Source organism: Pelodiscus sinensis, chromosome 1 (genome assembly GCF_049634645.1).
Source record: "Pelodiscus sinensis isolate JC-2024 chromosome 1, ASM4963464v1, whole genome shotgun sequence".
In the NCBI taxonomy this organism is placed as follows: Eukaryota; Metazoa; Chordata; order Testudines; family Trionychidae; genus Pelodiscus; species Pelodiscus sinensis.
The window spans coordinates 54,665,575-54,687,765 of record NC_134711.1 but is presented as its reverse complement, the minus strand read 5'-3'; the positions used below and the strand labels follow the sequence as shown (position 1 = coordinate 54,687,765).

Here is a 22,191-nt window from a genome sequence, read left to right as displayed (position 1 = left end):
TTAATCCATTCTTTGTTTCGGCTCCTGCTTTTTCTGCTGTCATAATTATGGGTAGACTACATATAACATGAAATAAAAATATTAACACAACATTCTCATTATTACATCCAGAAGGAAGAAGAAGTTGGATGTCCAATATAGATAGCCATCAGTAGAGTCTTTCAGTTTAAAAGCTTTATAAATTTTGCAAAATACAAAAGCAAGTGGAAAAAAACATAAGAAAGATCCCTAACTCTTACATTTAGGTCTTATATATAAGTTAACTGAGCACAAGTGAACTCATTTATAGTTGTGTTAAAATACACATTGATAATGTATTTATTTTAATTAAAAAGTGGTTCTACTCCAGCGATAGTTGTGGCATAAAAACCTAATAGAAAAGAATAGAAAAGACTTTCTAATATTACCACTATTCAATTCACTGTTTCATTATTTCAGTGTTCTTGTCCACTTTAAGGCATAAAATCTCTGAAGGCAGAACCTAGTGCCCAGGTGAATATGACTGTAGATTTGAGGCCCAAATGTACTCAGTTTACAAGTAAAACAAAAATATAAAGAACACACAGAAAACAAAATCCCAACCTCTTTGCATCAAACTAGTATCTGGCAGTCAAGCTGGGCATGTCACCACCAGGTACAAAGGTTTATTGAGCCAAAAAGTGACTATAATTATGCCTATCCAATTCTGTCTTCAGATTACACTCTGTATCCTGGATTAATCTGGGGGTAAAATTTTCACTTTTCACAAACAACAGACCCTTTACTCATCAAATCTCTTTAATAAATACAAATCTCTTTAATAGAGAATATGGATGAGTAATATCCATAAGCACACAAGGACTTTACCACTGAAATTTATGCAAAATATTAATCATACCCCACAAAATATATGTACAATTTAAAAGTACCTAGGGTGGTCATACTTGCACACTTTCAAGACCATAGAAAATGCAGAGAGAAGATGATAACCATTGGGGAGCGTTGTAACTGGGATGTGATGATTCAGCTTACACTATCCTGTCAAGCCAATGTGCTCAACAAGAGTTGGATAAACAGCTTCTTTGTACACCTTTGTCTCATTAAACCTCCACATACTCCAGACCAAATCTGATGAGATTACAGCCTACCTGCTCATGTGTGTTATCCCAGAGAATCTTGTTTGCTATTCTGGCTACTTAAAACTTCTCAGGCTGGCATAAGTCATTTGTGTCAACCCCTTTCCCAATAATTTTGATACATCAGTATGGGTTTGCTTAATGAATGTGTGTGTCCCAACATCCAAAAAAGCTGCTATTTTAACTCAGTTTTGCTTTTTCAAAGTTTGTTTGTCACAAGCTATACATCATTCAATCCCTGACCTCAGTTAAACATTCTACCGATGCCATCAGGCCTCACTTAGGCCTCAACCTCCTACTAAGCCTTCCTTAACAAAACTCCTCATTTTACAAGCTTCTTTACTTGCATTTCACCTACATTAATCTCATGTATATTTAATAAAGTAACTTAGCAAGCAATTATATGAATTAAATTGCCTCAATCTCCATAGGATCAGGTCCTGGATCACTGGTCAACAACTCTCAGCGGCAGTAGCAGAATAACCCTGCTGTCTTGACCGAATTTGCCCAGGCAATACCAATTGGCCCTGCAGTTATAATTTAGCAAACAGTTCTGTTGATGATGCCCAAAAAGGAATCAAAGTCAGCTCATCAGGATGAACAAGAGACAAAAGGGGGTATAATTTAGGGTTGCTTACATGCTAATATGCTTTCTAAAACAAAATGAGTAAATACACAGTGGTGAAAAATACATGAATGGACACTCTGAGAATGAGTCAAGGGTTCAATTAGATGCATGAAAGCTTGTCTGACTGGCCATCAGGAAATTCTAACACATATTTTTAAATATACCATTATGGAACTGTACAGTCAAAAAATGGCTCCAACATGCCATAATTGCTTTAATCATTATATTTATTTTGCAGAACTGAACTGATTTTTGGCACTCAGCCATGACAAAGGCTGTGAACAACGACTATAACTACTAGGAAGGTGAAATGCTTGTTTTTGACCTACACTGAGTTTTGAAGCCCAATGTGGTCTTTGAGAGCACATATTTTCCATAGGTCATTGTCTGAGGCTATATTTTCCACACAGAGATTTCTGTCATTGTCTGACAGATTTTTGAAAGCATGATGAATAAAGCTGGAACTTGAAGCACCAATGTAAAATGTTGGGGGCATGAGTCTACAAGGCCTCTGCACAATGAAGCCTGGGAGAAAGAGAAAAATATTCTGTGCCTGAAGATTTCCCAGGATTAAACTGCTTCTCATCTTTACAGTCTGAATTTAATTTTGTTTTGATGTGAACAATGATGTACTTTTACTATGAAGCTCTTAACTGGGAAGGGTGTCCGTTATTTATTATGTATTGCATGCAGCCACACACTAATTTTTTTTCAGTCTGGATGATCATGTTACTGCCTGCATTGGTAAAATCCGGCCCCTTACAGAGTTGGGTTAATTTCTGTTTGCTGGAAGCCCTGAAATAAAATAATTGTTCTGGTCGAACTTAAAGAAGAGGTTACTTACCTCATAACTTTTGTTCTTCGAGATGTGTTGTTCATGTCCATTCTGATTAGGTGTATGTGCACCGTGTGCAAGGTCTCCGGTCCCTTAGCAGTATCCATAGGGCCAGTGGGAGCCCCCTGGAGTGGCGCCGGTATACCGGTACATATATACCCGTGCTGGCCCTACTACCTCTTCAGTTCCTTCTTGCCAGCTCCTTCCAACAAGGGGAGGTGGGTAGGATATAGAATGGACATGAGCAACACATCTCGAAGAACAACAGTTATGAGGTAAGTAACCTCTTCTTCTTCTTCGAGTGCTTGCTCATGTCCATTCTGATTAGGTGAATCCCTAGCCATTCCCTAGGAGGCGGGTTGGAAGGTGACGCCTGACTATACTTTTGCAGATCTCAGAACTGCCACTGCAACCGTGGCATCCTCCCTGGCCAGCTGCGTGATTGCGTAGTGCTCCGTGAACGTATGCACCAATGACCATGTGGCTGCCCTGCAGCTTTCCAAGATCAGCACATGCGCTACAAACGCCGCCGATGTCGCCTGAGTTCTCGTGGAATGGGCAGTCAGCTAAGGCACCGGCTTGCCCGCACCCTCATAGAATTCCCAGATGCAAGAAGTAATCCACAAGGATAAGCGCTGCGCTTATACTGGTGTCCCTTTAATCCTCTCTGCCACTGAAATAAACAACTGTGGTGATTTACAAAATTCCTGTGTCCTATCTCTGTAAAACTCCAATGTCCTCCTGACATTCAGACAGTGCAAGGCCTGTTCCCTGGGTGTGGAGTGCAGCTTAAGGTAAAATACTGGCAGGTAAATGTCCTGAGATAGGTGAAAGTGCGAGACCAGCTTGGGTAGGAACCCTGGGTGAGGACGCAGCCTCACCTTATCCTTAAAGAATACTTTATAAGGGGGCTCAGAGGTCAATGCTCTAAGTTCTGACACCCTCCTATCCGACGGAGTGGCAACCAATAAAGCCACCTTATATGACAAGTGTTTCAGGGAGCACGAGGCTATAGGTTCGAAAGGGGGCTTCATGAGGCCAGTCAAGACCAGATTGAGGTCCCAAGTTGGGACTGGCGGTCGTTCATGTGGGAACAGTCTGTCCACTCCCTTCAGAAATCGTTTAACCATTGCATTAGTGAATATAGACCTTTGGCCCTCATCTGAGTGAAAGGCCACTATTGCTGCCAGGTGGACCCTCAGCGAGGACGTGGCAAGGCCTTGCCCACTCAGGTAGAAGAGGTACTCCTAGATAAGTGGAACCACCACCTCCCCTGGGGTAAGCACCCTATTCCCCAGCCACGACATGAACCTTTTCCATTTAGCCTCATACAGCACCCTAGTGGATGGCTTTCTACTCTCTAACAGCACCTCCCGGACCCCTCTTGAGCAAGCCTGCTCTAGAGCTGACAGCCACCCAGGCACCACATGCCAGGTGCACTGATGACAGACTCGGGTGGATGGCCATCCCACTCTCATATTTGTGTGAGATCAGGTCCGGTATTAGGGGCAGCATAAGAGGTCCCTCTCTAACCAGCTTTAGGAGGGTCACGAAGCAGTGTGGGCGAGGCCACACCAGCGCTATTAGAATAATCTGTGCCCCGAATTTCACCATCCTGAGTAATACCTCGTGAACCAGAGGAAATGAGGGAAAAGCATACAGGAGACCCTTGGGCTACGTTATTTGTAGTACATCCCCTTTGGATCCCAGCCCGTGGCCCATATATCAACAATACATCCAGCATTTTGCATTGTCCGCCATAGCGAACAGGTCTAGTTGGGGATACCCCCACCTGTGGAAGATTTCCTGTAATACATCTTGCCTTACAGTCCACTCATGTGCCTGAATAGAATGACTGAGTCTGTCTGCCAGTCCGTTCTTGGCCCCTGACAGATGCGACGCCTCCAGGTGAATATTGTGAGAGATACACATCTCCCAAAGCTCTAGGTCTTCCTGACACAGAGAGAGGAACACGCCCCAGACCCCCCTCCACTCCCCCCATTTGTTGATATAGTACATAGCAGTTGTATTGTCTGTTAGCACTGCCACCATCTTGTTCTCCAGCTGAGGGAGGAACGCCCTGCATGCCAGTCTAACTACCCTGAGCATCTTGATATTGATATGAAGGGGTATTTCCCCTGGTAACCACATACCTTGTGTCCTGAGGCTGCCCAGGTGCATCCCCCATCCCATGCCTGACGCATCCGTGACCAGCCGCATCAATGAGGATTGCCTGGCAAATGGGACTCTCATATACACCATGCTCTCATCCTTCTACTAGTCTAGAGAGCGAAGTATCATTCCCGGAATAGCAACCACCGCATCCAGGGGTGACCTTACAGGGTTGTGCACCGCCTTGAGACAACCCTGTAGTGGTCCCATGCGTAACCTGGAGTACCAGACCACATATGTGCACGCCGCCATATGGCCTAGAAGCCTCATACAGATCCTTGCCATAGTAGTAGGAAATTTCTGCAGCTCTATTATCAACAAATGCATTGTGAGAAACTTGTGTCTCGGCAAAGAGGCTCTCTCTGTGACCGAGTCCAAATGGGCCCCACAAAGTCTATCACTTGCGTGGGGTTCAGTGATGATTTGGCATCGTTTACTATGAGGCCGAGGCTGCTGAACAGAAACCTTGTCCTTTCAACGTGGTCTTGCACCTGTTTCCAGGATGTGCCCCTTATCAACCAATCGTCTAGATAAGGGTATACTTGGATCCTGTGGCGTTGCATAAATGCGGCTGCTATTGCCATACCCTTGGTGAATACCCGTGGGGCTGTACATAAACCAAACGGGAACACTGTAAACTGGAAGTGGTCCCAGCTCACCACGAACCTGAGGAACTTCCTGTGTACGGGGGTCACTGAGATATGGTAGTAGGCGTCCTTTAGGTCGAGAGCAGCTTACCAGTCTCCCTTCTGAAGGGATGGAATGATGCAGGCCAAGGTGACCATTTTGAACTTTGTCTTCTTTATAAAAGCGTTCAGATTTCTTAGGTCCAGGATAGGGCGCAGGCCTCCCTTTGCTTTGGGGAGGAGAAAATATCAGGAATAGAATCCCCTCCCTCTGAGTCCCTTCGGAACCGGTTCTATGGCCCCAAGAGACAGAAGATTGGAGACCTCCTGTCTTAGAAGGGTCTTGTGAGAGGGGTCCCTGAGAAGGGACGAGGAGGAGGATAGGAAGGGGGGCACTGAGGAAGGGTATGGTGGATCCCTGTGCCACCAGGTCAAGCACCCAGCGGTCCAATGTAATTTCCACCCAAGCCTGGTAGTAGAAGGAAAGGTGGCAACCAAAGAGGGGGTTGGAGCCATGTAGTTTAGACACACCCTCATAGTAGACTTCCGATAATCCAGAACCCTTGGGACCTAGGTAGTGCTGGATTATCGGATATGCCAGACTATCAGGAGGTACTATAAAATGGTATACAGTATATACTGTAGATGAAGTGTTTTTAACCCTTTTTATTGTAGCACAAGCAGTGTCCAGCATCACACAATGCCAGTGGCAGACTGACTCGGTCCCATCCGGTTTCGCTCAGTTCAGCTGCTGCTGCTGCTGCCTTGTGACTTGTTTTTTGCCGAAGCTCGCTCACTAGGCTCTTGCCATTTTGATGCCGGACTATCGGGAGTACCGTTCAATTGGATGCCGGACTATTGGAGTTTTACTGTATTTATTTCTTCAAAGGATTTTAAGACTAATAATCCTGTAATTGAGAATCTAATTTAAATAAATAGGAAGTTTATGTTTTAGAATAAGATTCACAGAACAGGTCGAGGTCTGAACCACACTTTTGGCTTGTGGCTGGACCCTTACATCTATTCTATCTTACACTCACTGACTGTACTCTTGAAAAGCCATCTCAATGTTTGACATCAGGGAAACGTAGTAGGCTGCAAGGGTTTGGGTATCATGGGAACCTCCATACCAGTCCTAAGATATCCAGGGGATAACCCCATGTAGGCAATTATATCAGTGTCAAGTCCCTTTTCTACCACACTGGCACAGTGGGCTGTGTTTTAAGAGCTCAAAGGAAATCTTGAGACCTACAAAGATCCCAAGATGTCCACAGTTCCAAGAGGCATTTAAACAAAGGCTTGCTGCCTCCACACACATTGTTCCCTCTGACTCCTATTTCCCCTGAGGCAGCATAGCTCCTCTAAGAACAATGCTGATGTGGTCCCTAATGGCAGCTGCACAAACACTCACTGTTCAACCACAGCATGCTTTGTGCGCGAGCAAGTGCATATCTTCACTGACTCTTAAAATGCCCTCCACACACTGGGTAATGTCCAAACTCAGCACTTCCTGGGTTTTCTTTTTATAAAAAATAAATTAGCAACAAAGTTAATCTCAAATCTTTTCACTAGGCTTGGTAGCTCTTCGGCCTCCTCTCTCAGCACTTGTCACCCCCACCCTAGCTCCTCTCTCTACCCAGAGAACTTCCCTTATTTACAAGCACAGTAATTAGCCACCCACCTGCCTTGGTGAATTCAAAGACCCCATTTAATACTTTCTGAGCAAGATCAATACCTGCTGGCAAGATGGAGTGCTAGAGACACATACCACTATCTGTTGACTGATACATGGACCATGGTGGTGGAAGAGAAGCCATTTAGAACAGTTGCTCTCAAACATTCCAGAGAACTGCATGCCTTTCAGGAGTCTGATTTGTCCTGTACACCCACAAGTTACATCTCATTTAAACTACTTGCTTACAAACCCAGACATTAAATTACAAAGGTGTCACAGTACACTATTATTAAAAAATTGCTTACTTTCTCATATTGACCATATCATTACAAAATCAGTTGACTGCAATATAAATACTGTACTTATGTTTCAGGGTATAGTAGATAGAGCAGAATAAACAGGTCATTTAGTTTGTAATGACTTCGATAATGTTTTTATGCAGCCTGTTGTAAAACTAGACAAATATTTAAATGAATTGAGGTACCCTCTGTGTACCTCCAGCGTGTATTTACCCTCCACCAATTTAAAATGAGAAAGAGCTAATGAGTGAAGTCAGGCCTACCAACAGGAGGGGCAAAGGAGGCAACTGCCTTGAGGCCTGGCGATTCAAAAGGTCACGGGCCTCCTGACTAGCAACACCATTACTGTGGCAACAGCAGTTGGGAGGCCGAGGTTCTTTAAATTGCTGCCAGAAGTCTGGGCCACATGCTCTGGACAATAAGGCTTGGGGAAAAGAGGGCTCATTGTGGTCTGGGCAGCACCAACAGCTGGCTGCCCCTAGCCACGCCCTGTCTGTCTGAGGCTCCACCTCTTCTAGGAGCATGGAGCTGCCGCCCTCTCCCTGACAGATACCTTGACCAAGGGACTGCTAAACGTCAGCTCTCCCAAGTGAAAGAAATATGGGAAGGTGAACAACATAACTAGTTACATCTTTGCTTTTTTATGATTTACACTTCTGCAACATGAAGTCTAGAAATCTGAACTTTAATGAAAGGACTGTTTTGTCTGGGGCAGTTTTTAATTTAGTCTGACAAAACTAAGAAATTTACTTAGTCCTTTTAAACACAATGCACAATGAAAATAACTAATTTTAATAAGTTCTCTTTTGAAACAAATACAAGAGCTGCTTTCAAATCTGTAAAAGGAAAGTATTACTCCAGTAATGAATGTATTATTGTAACTACTGCAAGAAAAAAAAAGTATTGAAAAACAGCTGATCAGGTCAAAGCCTCAATTAGAAGCACCCCCCCCCCAAATTAAAAAGCCTATTTTTAATTTCCATTTTGGAGACATGCCTATCAATCTCAGATGGACGCTCCCATATTTACATAGTAAAAAAATTCCCACACGGAACCATGTATAACAGTAACTTTTGATTCATTCCTTAGTGTAACCCATACCACTTTAACTCTTTTTGGCCTACTGTATTTTCCGGCGTATAAGGCAACTGGGCGTATAAGACGACCCCCTAATTTTCTAGTTAAAACATAGGTTTTCGCCTATACTCGCCGTATAAGACTACCCCCCCTTAAGAGGCCAACCGGCAGCGCCCTCCCTGGCTTTTCTCCCGGTGTCCCTGGTCTGCTGGAGACGGTCCCCAGCAGACCAGGGGCACCGGGAGCAAAGCCGCAGCAGCGGCGCGGTGCTGCGCCTCTGAGGCTTTGGCAAAGCCTCAGAGGCGCGGCACCGCGCCGCTGCTGCGGCTTTGCTCCCGGTGCCCCTGGTCTGCTGGGGACCGTCTCCAGCAGACCAGGGACACCGGGAGAAAAGCCTCTGAGGATGCCGGCAGCAGGACAGCTGTGGCGCGTCTGGGCTGTCCTGCTGCTGGCTTCCCCCGAGGCTTTGCAAAGCCGTGGAGGGGCTCGGGCAGTGGGGCAGCCCAGGCGCACCTGGGCTGCCCCGCTGCCGGAGCCCCTCCGCGTCTTTGCTCCGCGTCTTTGCTCCGCGTCTTCCTGGTCTGCAGACCAGGGAGACGCGGAGCAGCTTTTCTCGCCCCGGAGTACACGGGCGGCGAGACCGCGAGGTCCCGCAGTCCGTGTCCTCCAGGGCGAGAAAAGCCCCGTTCGTACCTGCAAGTCGGGGACTGCCTGTATGTTTATACCCGGCGTATAAGACAACCCCCAATTTTTGGGGGATGTTTTTTAGTATAAAAAGTCGTCTTATACGCCGGAAAATACGGTATATTCTTTTCTTGGTTAATCAAATTAAGATGACTTCTAGTTAAAAAAAATGCTGAAATGTAAAGAAAATTAGCTAAATATAAAACACAAAAATATTATAAGAAAGTTATTTAGGTTCCAGAGACAAGCCCATGAATGTTATTAAATGCCAGATTCACAATTGCCAGTAAGACTTTAATTTTTTTCCCCTGGTGTGTCCATTCTATGCACTATCTGTCTATGTTTACACTGCAACGCTATTTCAGGATACTGGAGTATCCCAAAATAGCTATCCCACCTCTTCACAGCAAGCCTGGTATTTCGGGCTCACTATTCTGAATTTCCGACGTACAGGCAGTCCCCGGGTTACGTACAAGATAGGGACTGTAGGTTTGTTCTTAAGTTGAATCTGTATGTAAGTCGGAACTGGCATCCAGATTCAGCCGCTGCTGAAACTGACCGCCAGTTCTGACTTACATACAGATTCAACTTAAGAACCCCAAGTCAGCTGCTGCTGAAACTGATCAGCAGCTGATTCCAGGAAGCCTGGGGCAGAGCAACTGTGCCTCGGGCTTCCTGTAGTCAGCGCTGGTCAGTTTCAGCAACGGCTGACTTGGGGACACCTGGGGCAGAGCAGCTAGGGTGCTGCTGGGTTGCTCCAGTAGCACCACTCCTCGGCGCTACTGGACCAACCCAGCAGCACTCCAGCTGCTCTCCCCCAGGAGTCCTGATTCAGCCGCTGCTGAAACTGACCAGCAGTGGCTGAATCAGGACGCCTGGGGCAGAGCAGCTGGGGTGCTGCCGGGTTGGTCCAGTAGTGCCCAGAGCGGCGCTGCGGGACCAACCGGCAGCGCCCCAGCTGCTCTGCCCCAGGGTCCACAACAAAAGCCTGGTCTGCTGGGGGGGGCACACTAGCTGCGCCCGCCCCCCCAGCAGACCAGGGACACAGGGAGCAAAGCGGCAGCGGGGGGTGCCTCGCCTCTGAGGCTTTGCTCTGGCGAGGGACGCTTTGCTCCTGGTGCCCCTGGTCTGCTGGGGACCGTCTCCAGCAGACCAGGGGCACCGGGAGCAGCTTTTCTCGCCCCGGAGGTCGAGGTGGCTGACCGCTGCCTGTGAGCTCCAGGGCGAGAAAGCCCCGTTCGTAAGTGCGGATCCGACATAAGTCGGATCCGCGTAAGTTGGGGAATGCCTGTACCTGTAAACCTCATTCCACGAGGAGCAAGAGATGTTTCAGAATAGCGGGTTATTTCGAAATTTGGCACTGTGTAGACAGCGCCAAATTACAAAATAAGTTATTTTGAAATAAGATATGCAATTTGCATAGCTCAAATTGCTTATCTTATTTTGAACTATGGTACAGTGTAAACATAGCCTCTGAGACAAGGGACGTGTGGAAAAAATTTTATGTGATCATGTGACTAAGGACTGTATCATATTTACTATGCAACAATGAACGCCCATGAAGGAGCATCTTGAAAGATTAGACCCTTATCAGTTATGTGTCTGTTCAAATATGCAGTCTGTGCTATTTTTGTAATTTCACATACGCATCAGGTATTCAATAGCACACATATTTTCTTTTTTATCCCTAGGCTTCTGCCATTTTGAAAATTTTGTCATCTTTGTGACTTATCCCTTATTTTGAGTAGCTAAACCAGAGCACACTCAACTGACACTTATCCCAATTAAGCAGATGTGCCATTTAGAAGATACTAATTAAGCACATTCTACTATATATATATTTCAGTGGCATTTTCTAGTTAGGATGTTCCTTTCAGACAGCTTACCAAAATGAACCCATTTATGTCACAAGTCGCTAAGCAGAGCAAAGAAAGAAAAGACAAATACTGTATGTTACCACCTATAATTTTAGTCAGCCTTCCCTCTCCCTTTCTTCTCCTCATAAAAAAATGCCACAAAGTCTACTGTTACTGTATACGTGACACACACTTTATACTATGTCTCTATTTAATATGGAGTCTTGCCTAGGGTGATTTAATTTCATTGCCGATAGCTACAAATAAAAGAGTTTATGTTGCCCTTTATGCTTCTGAGTCCTCATTAAAAGCGCTCTATTTTAAAAAGTATTTATGAAAAGAAACATCTTTTTACTGAATCCATTTCTATTTTCAACTCCTTGTGGCAATTTTAGTGTGAATATTATGTGAAAGCAATTAACGCTTTATACAATTTTGGCCTTTAAAAAATTCAAAACATCTTTTGTAAGGACAACGAAAATTTTTTATATCAATTGCTCTCTGTGTCTTGCAATAATCTCTCTAAAAAATAAAATATCTTTACCATTTCGTTTCTTATTTGTCACTTCTCTAACTAGTCTCAGTAGTTTCAATCTTAAATGACAGTCTCTTCACGACTAACTAGTCACTCCAGCAGACGCTCTCTATTTTATGAGACAGGTTGACTAGAATTTAATGCTCTATTCCAGATGAAGGCGTATCATTGATTTATGTCATGACTTGATCTTTTCTACCATGATAGACATGTCTTTGAGCATTGTGTTTGTTTGCCTTTTTGACTACTAGATCTGAAATAGAGGCTTTAATTGTGCTGTCCACAACAACGTGCCCAGCATTTATTGTATTTCCCTGAACAAAGTTGATTTCAGGCACAGTAATATATCTCATTATTGCTTCCAATGTACTTTAGCTTGCATTTGTAAACAATCAATTTCATCTTCAATTGTGCTGCCCATAAACCTAGCTTTCTTATATCCCACATAGTCTTAATTGATGTAATGTCATCCACAAATTTTACCATAATACTGTGCCATCCTTTTCCCCAATCATGGTTAAACATTAATCCTAGTTCAGAGTTTTGGAGCACTCCATTTTAGTTTGCAACATGGCAGAATTACTATTTTATTCTTTCGGTTTTCTATTTCTTAGACGAATTTTTAATCTGCTTTCTCTCTCACTCCATGACTCATGTGAGTAACTTTGTAAAAGGCCTTTTGAAAATCCAAATACATTAGATACCCTAATTTTCCTTCATGCACTATTTTCCTTACGTGCTCAAAAGTGTTCTTACAGATCAGAGAGGGATTATTTTCCTTTAAAAAAGCTTTGCTGGTTTCTTTTGTCATATGATAGTTTAAGGATTCTTTACATTTTATTCTTAATTATCATTGCAATCAGATTACCTGGTACTGAACCGTCAATGGCTGATCATTGCCAGAATCATTCCAGCATTAAAAAAATAGGCACAACCAATATACTTGATTTATGAAAGAGAATTGCCTGTTTTTGTTAACTCAGCCCCTTCATTCTTAAGTTACTCCAGAACATGTGAGTGTTTCCAGTGTGGCATTTGATCTTGGTTACTTGTCGTTTTTTTAATTTATCAATTTCTTCTGGCATACCTTTTTGACACCTCCATTTCTTACTTACTTTTTTCAGGCAATAAAGATGGGATACTGTATCTCAGTATCATTGCATCTCAGTGTCCACTGGAATGTGGACTGATGGAAAGAAATCATTTATCTCCTCTGAAAATATCCTCCTGAATTTCTCCCTTTAGCCTTTGCTAGAACAGCAGACCCACTGATATTGTCACAGGTCTCATATAGCCAAAGAATGTCTTAGACAAAATGTTCTTCAAATTCCTTTCTAGATTATCTAGTTTTCATTTTACTTGCCATAGTTTATATTCCTTTTTATTAGCATGACTTGTGTTGGAATTACATTTTGTGAAGCATACCTTTTAATGATATGACTCTTCTACCTTGTTATTGACTCATACAGGTTTTCTTCTTGTCTTTCTTTTAACAATCTATCTATTTTTGAATCCACATTAGGTTGTGAATGCAAAATGTTGCCACATTTAATTGGAGGCACCCAAGAGGGCATGTAGATGTCTAATTACCTTATTTCCAGGAACAAACAGGTAATTAGCTATCTTAATGTGATCACATGTGCCAGCAATTTTTATCCTACAGTTTTGTGCCAACAACTGCTTGGACAAAAAAATGGAAGCTAGGTTCAGGCAATTTTAAAATTTAGCTCATATGTCACACTCTTATTAGAGGGTGCACATACATATTCAGCATTGGTTGAAATGGGCATAAAGCATTTTTATTTGTATATAACTTGTTTTAATAGACTGACAAATACTGTTAGAAAATATAGCTTAATTCCTTTATTCCTATGAATCCTTTACTCCTAAGAATAATTGTACTCTTATCATGTGTCAGTTCAAAGTTCTTCACTGCGATAGAACATTAGAGGTATTTTGACAGAGGTTTGGATGTTTATTCAGGGTTCACTTATAATAAATTGGTTTTTACTGTTTTCTTACCAGAATAAAATGATCCTAATATTTCCCTTCTTCCAGAAAGCTCTGGCAGACTTCCCCCAATCAGGATAGGGCTTGTCCTGAAGCATCATATCAGTGACCTATGGCGGAAGAAGGAAATAATTTACCTTTAAATCAATATCATAAAGTTTAAAACACAAAATTTTAGATTACAAAGGTTTTTTTCATTTTATATCATTCTAATCAACATTTATAACAACAGCTAAGTTGAAAATCTGAACAAAGACATTACCTGCAGCTCTCTTATTCAAAACCTACTTGATCTTTGGTCTGCCTTCTAAAACTGGGGTATACACAGTTGTGAGAGATATGAGAAGGCTCATGTATTGACAAAGATGCACAGAAGACTGACACTAATTTAAATGAGCAAGTTACTTACGAAGATCTAGAAAAAAAATTGGATGCAGTTTACTTTCTTCATAACCATATGTGTAAGACAAATAGCACTGTTCCAGTCCAGCCACAGAGGAAAGTCCAAGTTCAAGGAGCACAGTATCAGGAGAATTTTGGCTATGAAATGTGGATTACAGTTCAGGAGTATCTATGCCAAAAAACCTTGTACACTAAGGGCCATATGCTACCCTCGATCTGCACTCAGTCCCAGATGCAAATGAGAAATTTGCACACAAAGTAAAGGCCATATAGGACCTAAAACTTGTGCTGCTCCCTTACTTGGTATTTAAAAATTGAAAGGCTTATTCTAATTTTCAGTACTCATATTTAAACATACCATCTGTCAAACTGCACCCAGAGACCCATACATATGTACTACTTTTGGATGATTTACAAAAAGAATTAGAAATGGGCCTGAACAGAAGCAATAGATTTTTATATCTATGATCTTTGGGCATGTTAAAAAACCATATTCTTTTTTTTTCAGATTAACACTCTTGTAAAGTATTAAAAAATATAATATTGTCATTTCATCCACCATGCTATTACGTACTTTGAAAACCCAGTAACGGGGGAAACACACAGAAGTTTTAAAAAAAAGTCAGTACATAGTCCTTGCTGTGAAATTCAGTAAAACAATTGTTTATCTACCACTACCATCAGTACACTTTTAAACTGTTACTTGCTTTGATAAATGTAAAAGCACCTCCTGAAGTGATTTAAATAGGAAAAACCCCCACCATAGTTTTACTCGTTTCCAAATAGAATCCAGTTTTACAGAGAATCTCTTATTTTTATTTTCTCCCTGGTTTATTTTTGAAGTATGGAGTTGTTTTGGTTTGGGTTTTGTAATGTAATCAGCTAGTATGTGAATTAGTACTTTCATTCAAAGACAGTTGATAGTGTTTATCAAAAGGCACGCGTAGCCCATATTTAAATCCAAACCACATTTGAATCAAATGTATCTCCCAACATTAGGATTCTTAATCTCAGAAGGCAAGAATGTTCAATACTTTGCAGAACTGGGTCCTAAATGATGAGAACTTTAAGCAAGTATGGCGTATACACAAATGTAGTCCAGGATTCCAGGACTCTGTCATTAATAGCTGGAAGAATTATAGCTGGAGTTATCGTGGACAGTTCTCTGAAAACTTCCACACAGAGTGCAGCGACGGTCAAAAAGGCAAATAGGATGCTAGGAATTATTAGGAAAGGGATAGAAAATAAGACCCAGAATATCTTACTGCCCCTGTATAAAACTATGGTACGCCCACATCTTGAATACTGTATACAGATGTGGTCTCCTCACCTCAAAAAAGATATTTTGGCCTTGGAAAGGTTTCAGAAAAGGGCAACTAAAATGATTAGGGGTTTGGAACGGGTCCCATATGAGGAGAGGTTAAAGCGACTGGGACTTTTCAGTTTAGAAAAGAGGAGACTGAGGGGGGATATGATAGAGGTCTATAAAATCATGAGTGGTGTGGAGAGGGCTGATAAAGAAATGTTATTTATTAGTTCCCATAATAGAAGAACTAGAGGACACCAAATGAAATTAATGGGTAGCAGGTTTAAAACTAATAAAAGGAAGTTCTTCTTCACACAGCGTGTTGTCAACCTGTGGAACTCCTTGCCAGAGGAGGCTGTGAAGGCTAGGACTATAATAGAGTTTAAAGAGAAGCTGGATAAATTCATGGAGGTTAGGTCCATAAAAGGCTATTAGCCAGGGGATAAAATGGTGTCCTTGGCCTCTGTTTGTCAGAGGCTGGAGAGGGATGGCAGGAGACAAATCGCTTGATCATTGTCTTCGGTCCACCCTCTCTGGGGCACCTGGTGCTGGCCACTGTCGGTAGACAGGATACTGGGCTAGATGGACCTTTGGTCTGACCCAGTACGGCCGTTCTTATGTTCTTATGTTCTTATGTAAGAATTGATGGAAACCTGAAATACTACCATTTCTAATGGTTTTCCATGGGTAATTCCTCTCTCCAATCACCCATATTATGATATAGTTTTTATTTTAATAAGATCCCCAAGATTAACTAAATAAATATTTAGATATATATTTAATGCTTAAATAGCCCCTATCAAGTTTTAATTAATTTCATTCAGAAATACTGTTCCAGTTCTGGGAAGATTCTGCACGGTAATAAATATTTGAAAGGAAAAGGATGATTACTGCATGAATTTTATTCAATTTTCAAAATGTTTTCTCTGGAGTACTTTCTGGGAAATACTTATTATATTTGTTAGGAAGAAGCAATCTGCTGCTGTATGATCAGTTATTACAACAGCATGTTTTATAAGAATGGCATTCAAGTAAGTGACATTTGCTGAGGAAAATGGCAAGATGAAGCAGGAAATGTTCATTCTGATATTAGACAGCTGGTCTTTTTCATCTCTTAGCTCCAGCATTTATTTTAAGTCTTATCATCAGATCAATGTCAGGTCACTTGCAGCTAAATTGGCAGAAGCAAAGGCAGTCATTAGAGGGATGCATTCAATAAAGAAAAATCCAATTACCTTTTGCATTAGAGAAATCAAATTCATTTTCTGGTGTTGGTCAAGAACAGTCATTGTGGAAAATAATGCATGGAAGGAAAGTACTCAGCTTTGTCACAATATAAATTATTTTGTTTGGATTGGATCAATATAATAGCAACAAGGTATTTTAACTTCCACCAGCATTGTCAGAAAATTAAAAAATAAAATAAAATAAAATAAAAATCAACCCTTTTATTTGTTTTATACAAAATTAAAAGACTTTATTTCTCTCTTCATGTTTAAAAAAATCCAATGCACTGCCTGGCAAACATTCACCTTTGTTAGATCAAACAAAAGACAGGACTATGCAGCACTTTAAAGACTAACAAGATGGTTTATTAGGTGATGAGTTTTCGTGGGCCAGACCCACTTCAGGGTCTTTAGATCAGACTACCAGGAAAAATGTTGTGTATATTACAGAGTACATGTTCCAGGGTGCGCAATACATGCATTCTTCAATCATTCTATGTGTATCTCTTGTACAATCAAGATAAAATGGGAAAAGCCACTTAAAAATACCCATTACTTAATTCATTAATTTTATATCTAAAACTAAGAAAGAACCAGGAATGTGATACTGTATTAACATTGATTACACACACTTAGTTTAAAAATGTGTGTGTTTTTATGCATATCTATAGTCCTATGTTTCACTTAATGTTCCATTAGAAAAATGGGTACTGTCTATAAAGGTTAACAAACTACCATTTCATAATGTGCAGTCAGATGCATGTTCAGTGAAAAATAAAACTGGCATTTCTAGTACTACCTTATCAAACATTAATGTGACTGCACATTATTTATGAGGGTAACCCAGAAATACCTTAGTGGCACATTTCTCTATATCATTAGGTCAAATATGCTGAAATACTGAGTCACAATAGTTGTTAAAGATTAAAAAAATTAGATACGGCCCATTTTGACATGGCATATTGCAACCATGTAAGAACAGGAAGTTTTGCATTGAGCACTTGTTATGGGAAATACCACTACCAGACAAAACAATTACCAGTAGAAAATATGTATAAATTGGGTATAAAGCTACCTATCCTTCTAGTGGCATGGGAACATTTTTAAGAGTGGGGGTGCCGAAATCCAACCCCTTTACCTCTGTCTACCTCCGCCCCCCAGCTGTGGCCAGAAGCAAAGCCCTGCTTGCTGGGTTGGCAGCCAGGACCTTGGGCGTGAGGCTGGCAGTAGAGCCCAGCAGCACATGGGTCCAATAACTGAGGTCCCTGGAATGTGGGGCCGATAGCCTGGATTCCGAGGGTGCTTTGGTACATTCCATGACCCTAGTTTCTGGGCCTATGTAACCGTCTTTGTGAAATGCTTTGAGATACTCAGATAAAAAAAGTGTTATAGGCAAGCTATTCATTTATTTATTCTTATCATTGCATTCATTTTTCATAAACAACATTTGCCACTGGTCAAACCACATCTTTCTCATGATATCACCTACAGCAGACAGAGAAAATTAGTGTGCAGTTCTGTTTCTTAAAAGACATCTTACAGGATTCTTAGTGTGAGATTGACAGAACTTCTCTAGTTCTCAAGGTTTTTCAACCTTTGAGAGTCATGATAGCAAAGCAGTATTGCAAACCACACCCCGTGCTGAGTATAAATGCTGCTTGCTGAATATTCCCATCTATCCTTTTGAGTGGGAGGTGAAGCTCCCAGGAGGAAAAACAAAAATCTCAATTCAAAATGAGCAACATAAGATCAAACCATGTGCCTCAGAGAAAAAATGAAAAACCAAAGTGTGAACACAACACAAAAGCTAACCTCCCAACTCGAGAAGAAACAGCAGGGGCAGAGAGAATCTTACAAGATACATCCATTAGCGAAAAAGCACAACAAACAGCAACCTTTCCCAATCTGTGGTGTGAGCACATCCCACACTATAATGTCCAAATTCATTCCTCCTCTGATGCTTGACTTTCTTTAATAAAGCCACAGTTGCTGTTATTAGAGGTCTTCCCTCAGGACGGCTCAAACCATACCCCCTCAGGAAAGTCACTTCAAAGGTGCTGCCACCTCAGTGGAACACTGGAACTACTTAATTCTTTCACAGTTCAATCAATCTCTGCTAACTAGTGTTTCAGACAAACACTGGAAGCCTATTCCAAAAACTGGCTAGCTGCAAGAACAACATGGGGATACTTGACCATTCCTTCAAAAATCTTCAAAACCCTTCCTGGAAAGGAACTAAAGCAGAAGTTCTCACACTAGAGTCATTGCAGCAATCACTGGCAGTCTACAGAGTGTTTGTCAACTGATGCTGGCTGATCATCTTTTTTTCCAGCTGCTAAATTGCATCTTAAAATAATTAAAATATATGAATATATAATTAATATATATAATATATATAATTAAATGCTTTCATAACAACCTTTTTTCTATGCAAACAAATGGAGTAAGTGTAAAATGAACCCCGAGATACTTTCTCTATTATGATAATTTAAAAAACAACAATGGTGTTGTAGCACCTTAGAGACTAACAAAACATATAAATGGTATCACGAGCTTTCATGGGTACAACCCACTTCTTCAGATCACAAATGTAGATCAAGGGAAGGAAGTGAGCTGCCCCCTGAAAATATTTGGAAATGCCCGAACTAGAGCATGTTGCGTGCACTGGAGTTTCCTTCAATATTTCAGTTACGTAGTCATCACCACTTTACATAGTCATCACCAGATCAAGCATTCAATAGCAAACAGAGGATGGAATAATGGGAATCCATGGTGCACTCTAGAATTAAAAGCCTCTAACGGGACTCTGAAATGTTTTCTGCCTCTACTTGGGCACTGAGTAGCTTACATTCTAATAGGCCACACGACACCAACAATGTACACAGGTTGAACCTCCCTCAACCAAGACTCCTGGCAGCACGACATAAGAACAGCTATTCTGGGTCAGACCAAAGGTCCATCTAGCCCAGTATCCCATCTGCTGACAGTGGCAAATGCCAGATGCCCCAGAGGGGGTGAACAGAAAAGGGAATAATCATGTGATCCCTCACCTATCATACACTTCCAGACAAACAGAGGCTAAGGACACCATTCCATTGATAGACCTAACCTCCATAAATTTATCTAGCTCTTTTTTGAACCCTGTTAAAGTCCTAGTCTTTACAAAATTCTCTGGCAAGAAGTTCCACAGGTTGACTGTGCTCTGCATGAAGAAAAACTTCCTTTTGTTTGTTTTTATCCAGCTACCCATTAATTTCATTTGGTGATGCCTAGTTCTTATATTATGGTAACAAGTAAATAACTTTTCCTTATTCATTTTTTCTACATCAGTCATGATTTTATACACCTTTATCATATCCCCCTCCCCCCAGTCTCCTCTTTTCTATACTGAAAAATCCAAGTCTTTTTAATTGCTCTTCATATGGGATCCATTCCAAACCCCTAATAATTTTTGTTGCCCTTCTCTGAATCTTTTCCAATTGCCAATATACCTTTTTTCAAGATGTGGGCGTACTATGGTTTTATATAGAGGCAATAAGATATTCTCTGTCTTATTATCTCTCCCTTTTTAAAAATGATTCCTAACGTGCTGTTTGCTTTGTTGACTGCCACTGCACATTGAGTGGATGTTTTCAGAGAACTATCCACAATGACTCCAAGATCTTTCTCTTGAGTAGTTATAGCTAAATTAGCTCCCATCATATTGTATGTATAGTTGGGATTATTTTTTCCAATGTGCATTACTTTACATTTATCAACATGAAATTTCATTTGCCATTTTGTTGCCCAATCACTTAATTTGGTGAGATCTTTTTGAAAGCTCTTCACAGTCTGCTTTGGTCTTAACTATCTTGAGCAGTTTAGTATCATCTCCAAATTTTGCCACTTCACGGTTTACCCCTTTCTCCAGATCATTTATAAATAAATTGAATAGGATTGGTCCCAGGACAGACCCTTGGGGAACACCACTAGTTACCTCTCTCCATTCTGAAAACTTACTATTTATTCCTATCCTTTGTTTCCTGTCTTTTATCCAGTTCTCAATCCATGAAAGGATCTTCCCTCTTATCCCATGACAACTTACTTTAATTAAGAGTCTTTGGTGAGGAACCTTGTCAGCGGCTTTCTGGAAATCTAAGTACACTCTACCCACTGGATCCCCCTTGCCCACATGTTTGCTAATCCCTTAAAAGAACTCTAGGGCTACATCTAGACTATATCCCTCTGTCGGCAGAGGGATGTAAATGAAGCACTTCAAAAGTGCAAATGAAGCCGGGATTTAAATATCCCATGCTTCATTTGCATAATCACATAATGGCGTTCTTTTGAAAAAGCACTATTTCAAAATTGAAACCGCAGTGTTGACACGGTTCTTTCAAAAACGGGGCGCTATTTTGAAAGATCCTGTAAACCTCCTGTAAACTGTTTTCGAAAGAACTGCATCTAGACTGCGGTTTCAATTTCAAAATAGTGCTTTTTTGAAAGAGCACCATTAAGTGATTATTCAAATGAAGCGTGGGATATTTAAATCCCGGTTTCATTTGCTCTTTCGAAGTGTTTCATTTACATCCCTCTGTAGTCTAGACATAGCCTAGTAGATTAGAAAGGCAAGATTTCCCTTTACAGAAAGCATGTTGACTTTCCCCCAACAAATGATGTTCATCTATGATACTGACAATGATATTCTTTACTATAGTTTCAACTAATTTGCCCGGTACTGACATTACACTTACCGATGTGTAATTGCCAGGTAATTGCCAGGATCACCTCTAGATCCCTTTTTAAATATTGGCGTCATGTTAGCTGTCTTCCAGTCATTAGATACAGAAGCTAATTTAAAAGTTAGGTTACAAACCACAGTTAATAGTTCCGCAATTTCACATGTGAGTTCTTTCAGAACTCTTGGGTGAATGCCATCTGATCCTGGTGACTTGGTACTGTTAAGTTTATCAATTTGTTCCAAAACCTGCTCTTCTGACACTTCAATCTGGGACAATTCCTCAGATTTGTCACCTAAACAGAATGGCTCAGGTTTGGGAATCTCCCTAATATCCTCAGCCATGAAACTGAAGCAAAGAACTCATTTAGTTTCTCTTCAATGACTTTATCGTATTTGAGTGCTCCTTTAGTATGTCAATTGCCAAAGGGCCCCACTGGTTGTTTAGCCGGCTTCCTGCTTCTGATGTACTATTACTTTTTGAGTTTTTGGCTAGCTGTTCTTCATTCTCCTTCTTGGCTTGTCATATTATATTTTACACTTCATTTGACAAAGTTTATGGTCCTATTTTCCTCAGTAGGATTTGACTTCCACTTTTTAAAAGGCATATTTTATTCTGTCTCTGATTCTTTTACCTGGTTGTTAAGCCACGATGGCACTTTTTTAGTTCTTTTACTGTGCTTTTTAATTTGGGGTATGCATTTAAGTTAGACCTCTATTATGGTGTCTTTGAAAAGATTCCATGCAGCTTGCAGAGATTTTACTCTTGTCACTGTACCTTTTTATTTCTCTTTAACTAGCTTCCTCATTTTTGTGTAGTTCCTCTTTCTGAAATTAAATGCCACAGTTTGGGGCTGCTGAGGCATTTTTCCTACCACAGGGAAGTTAAATTCTATTACATTATGGGCACTATTTCCAAGCGGTCCAGTTATATTTACCTCTTGAACCAGAATCTGCACTCCACTTAGGACTAAATCAAGAATAGTTTCTACCCTTGTGGGTTACAGAACCAGCTGCTCCAAGAAGCA

General features: G+C 41.2%; 1 protein-coding gene across 3 annotated transcripts in view; it reads right to left on the bottom strand.

The window, feature by feature from the left end:
* Positions 1-22,191, bottom strand: part of TMEM117 (transmembrane protein 117) — a 372,578-nt gene that overhangs the window by 120,742 nt on the left and 229,645 nt on the right. For all 3 annotated transcript variants that reach the window (XM_006126495.4, XM_075930343.1, XM_025186333.2), the window contains one exon: positions 13,525-13,622. In XM_006126495.4, coding sequence (XP_006126557.3) covers positions 13,525-13,622 — 98 coding nt within the window. The remainder of the gene's footprint in view (positions 1-13,524; positions 13,623-22,191) is intronic.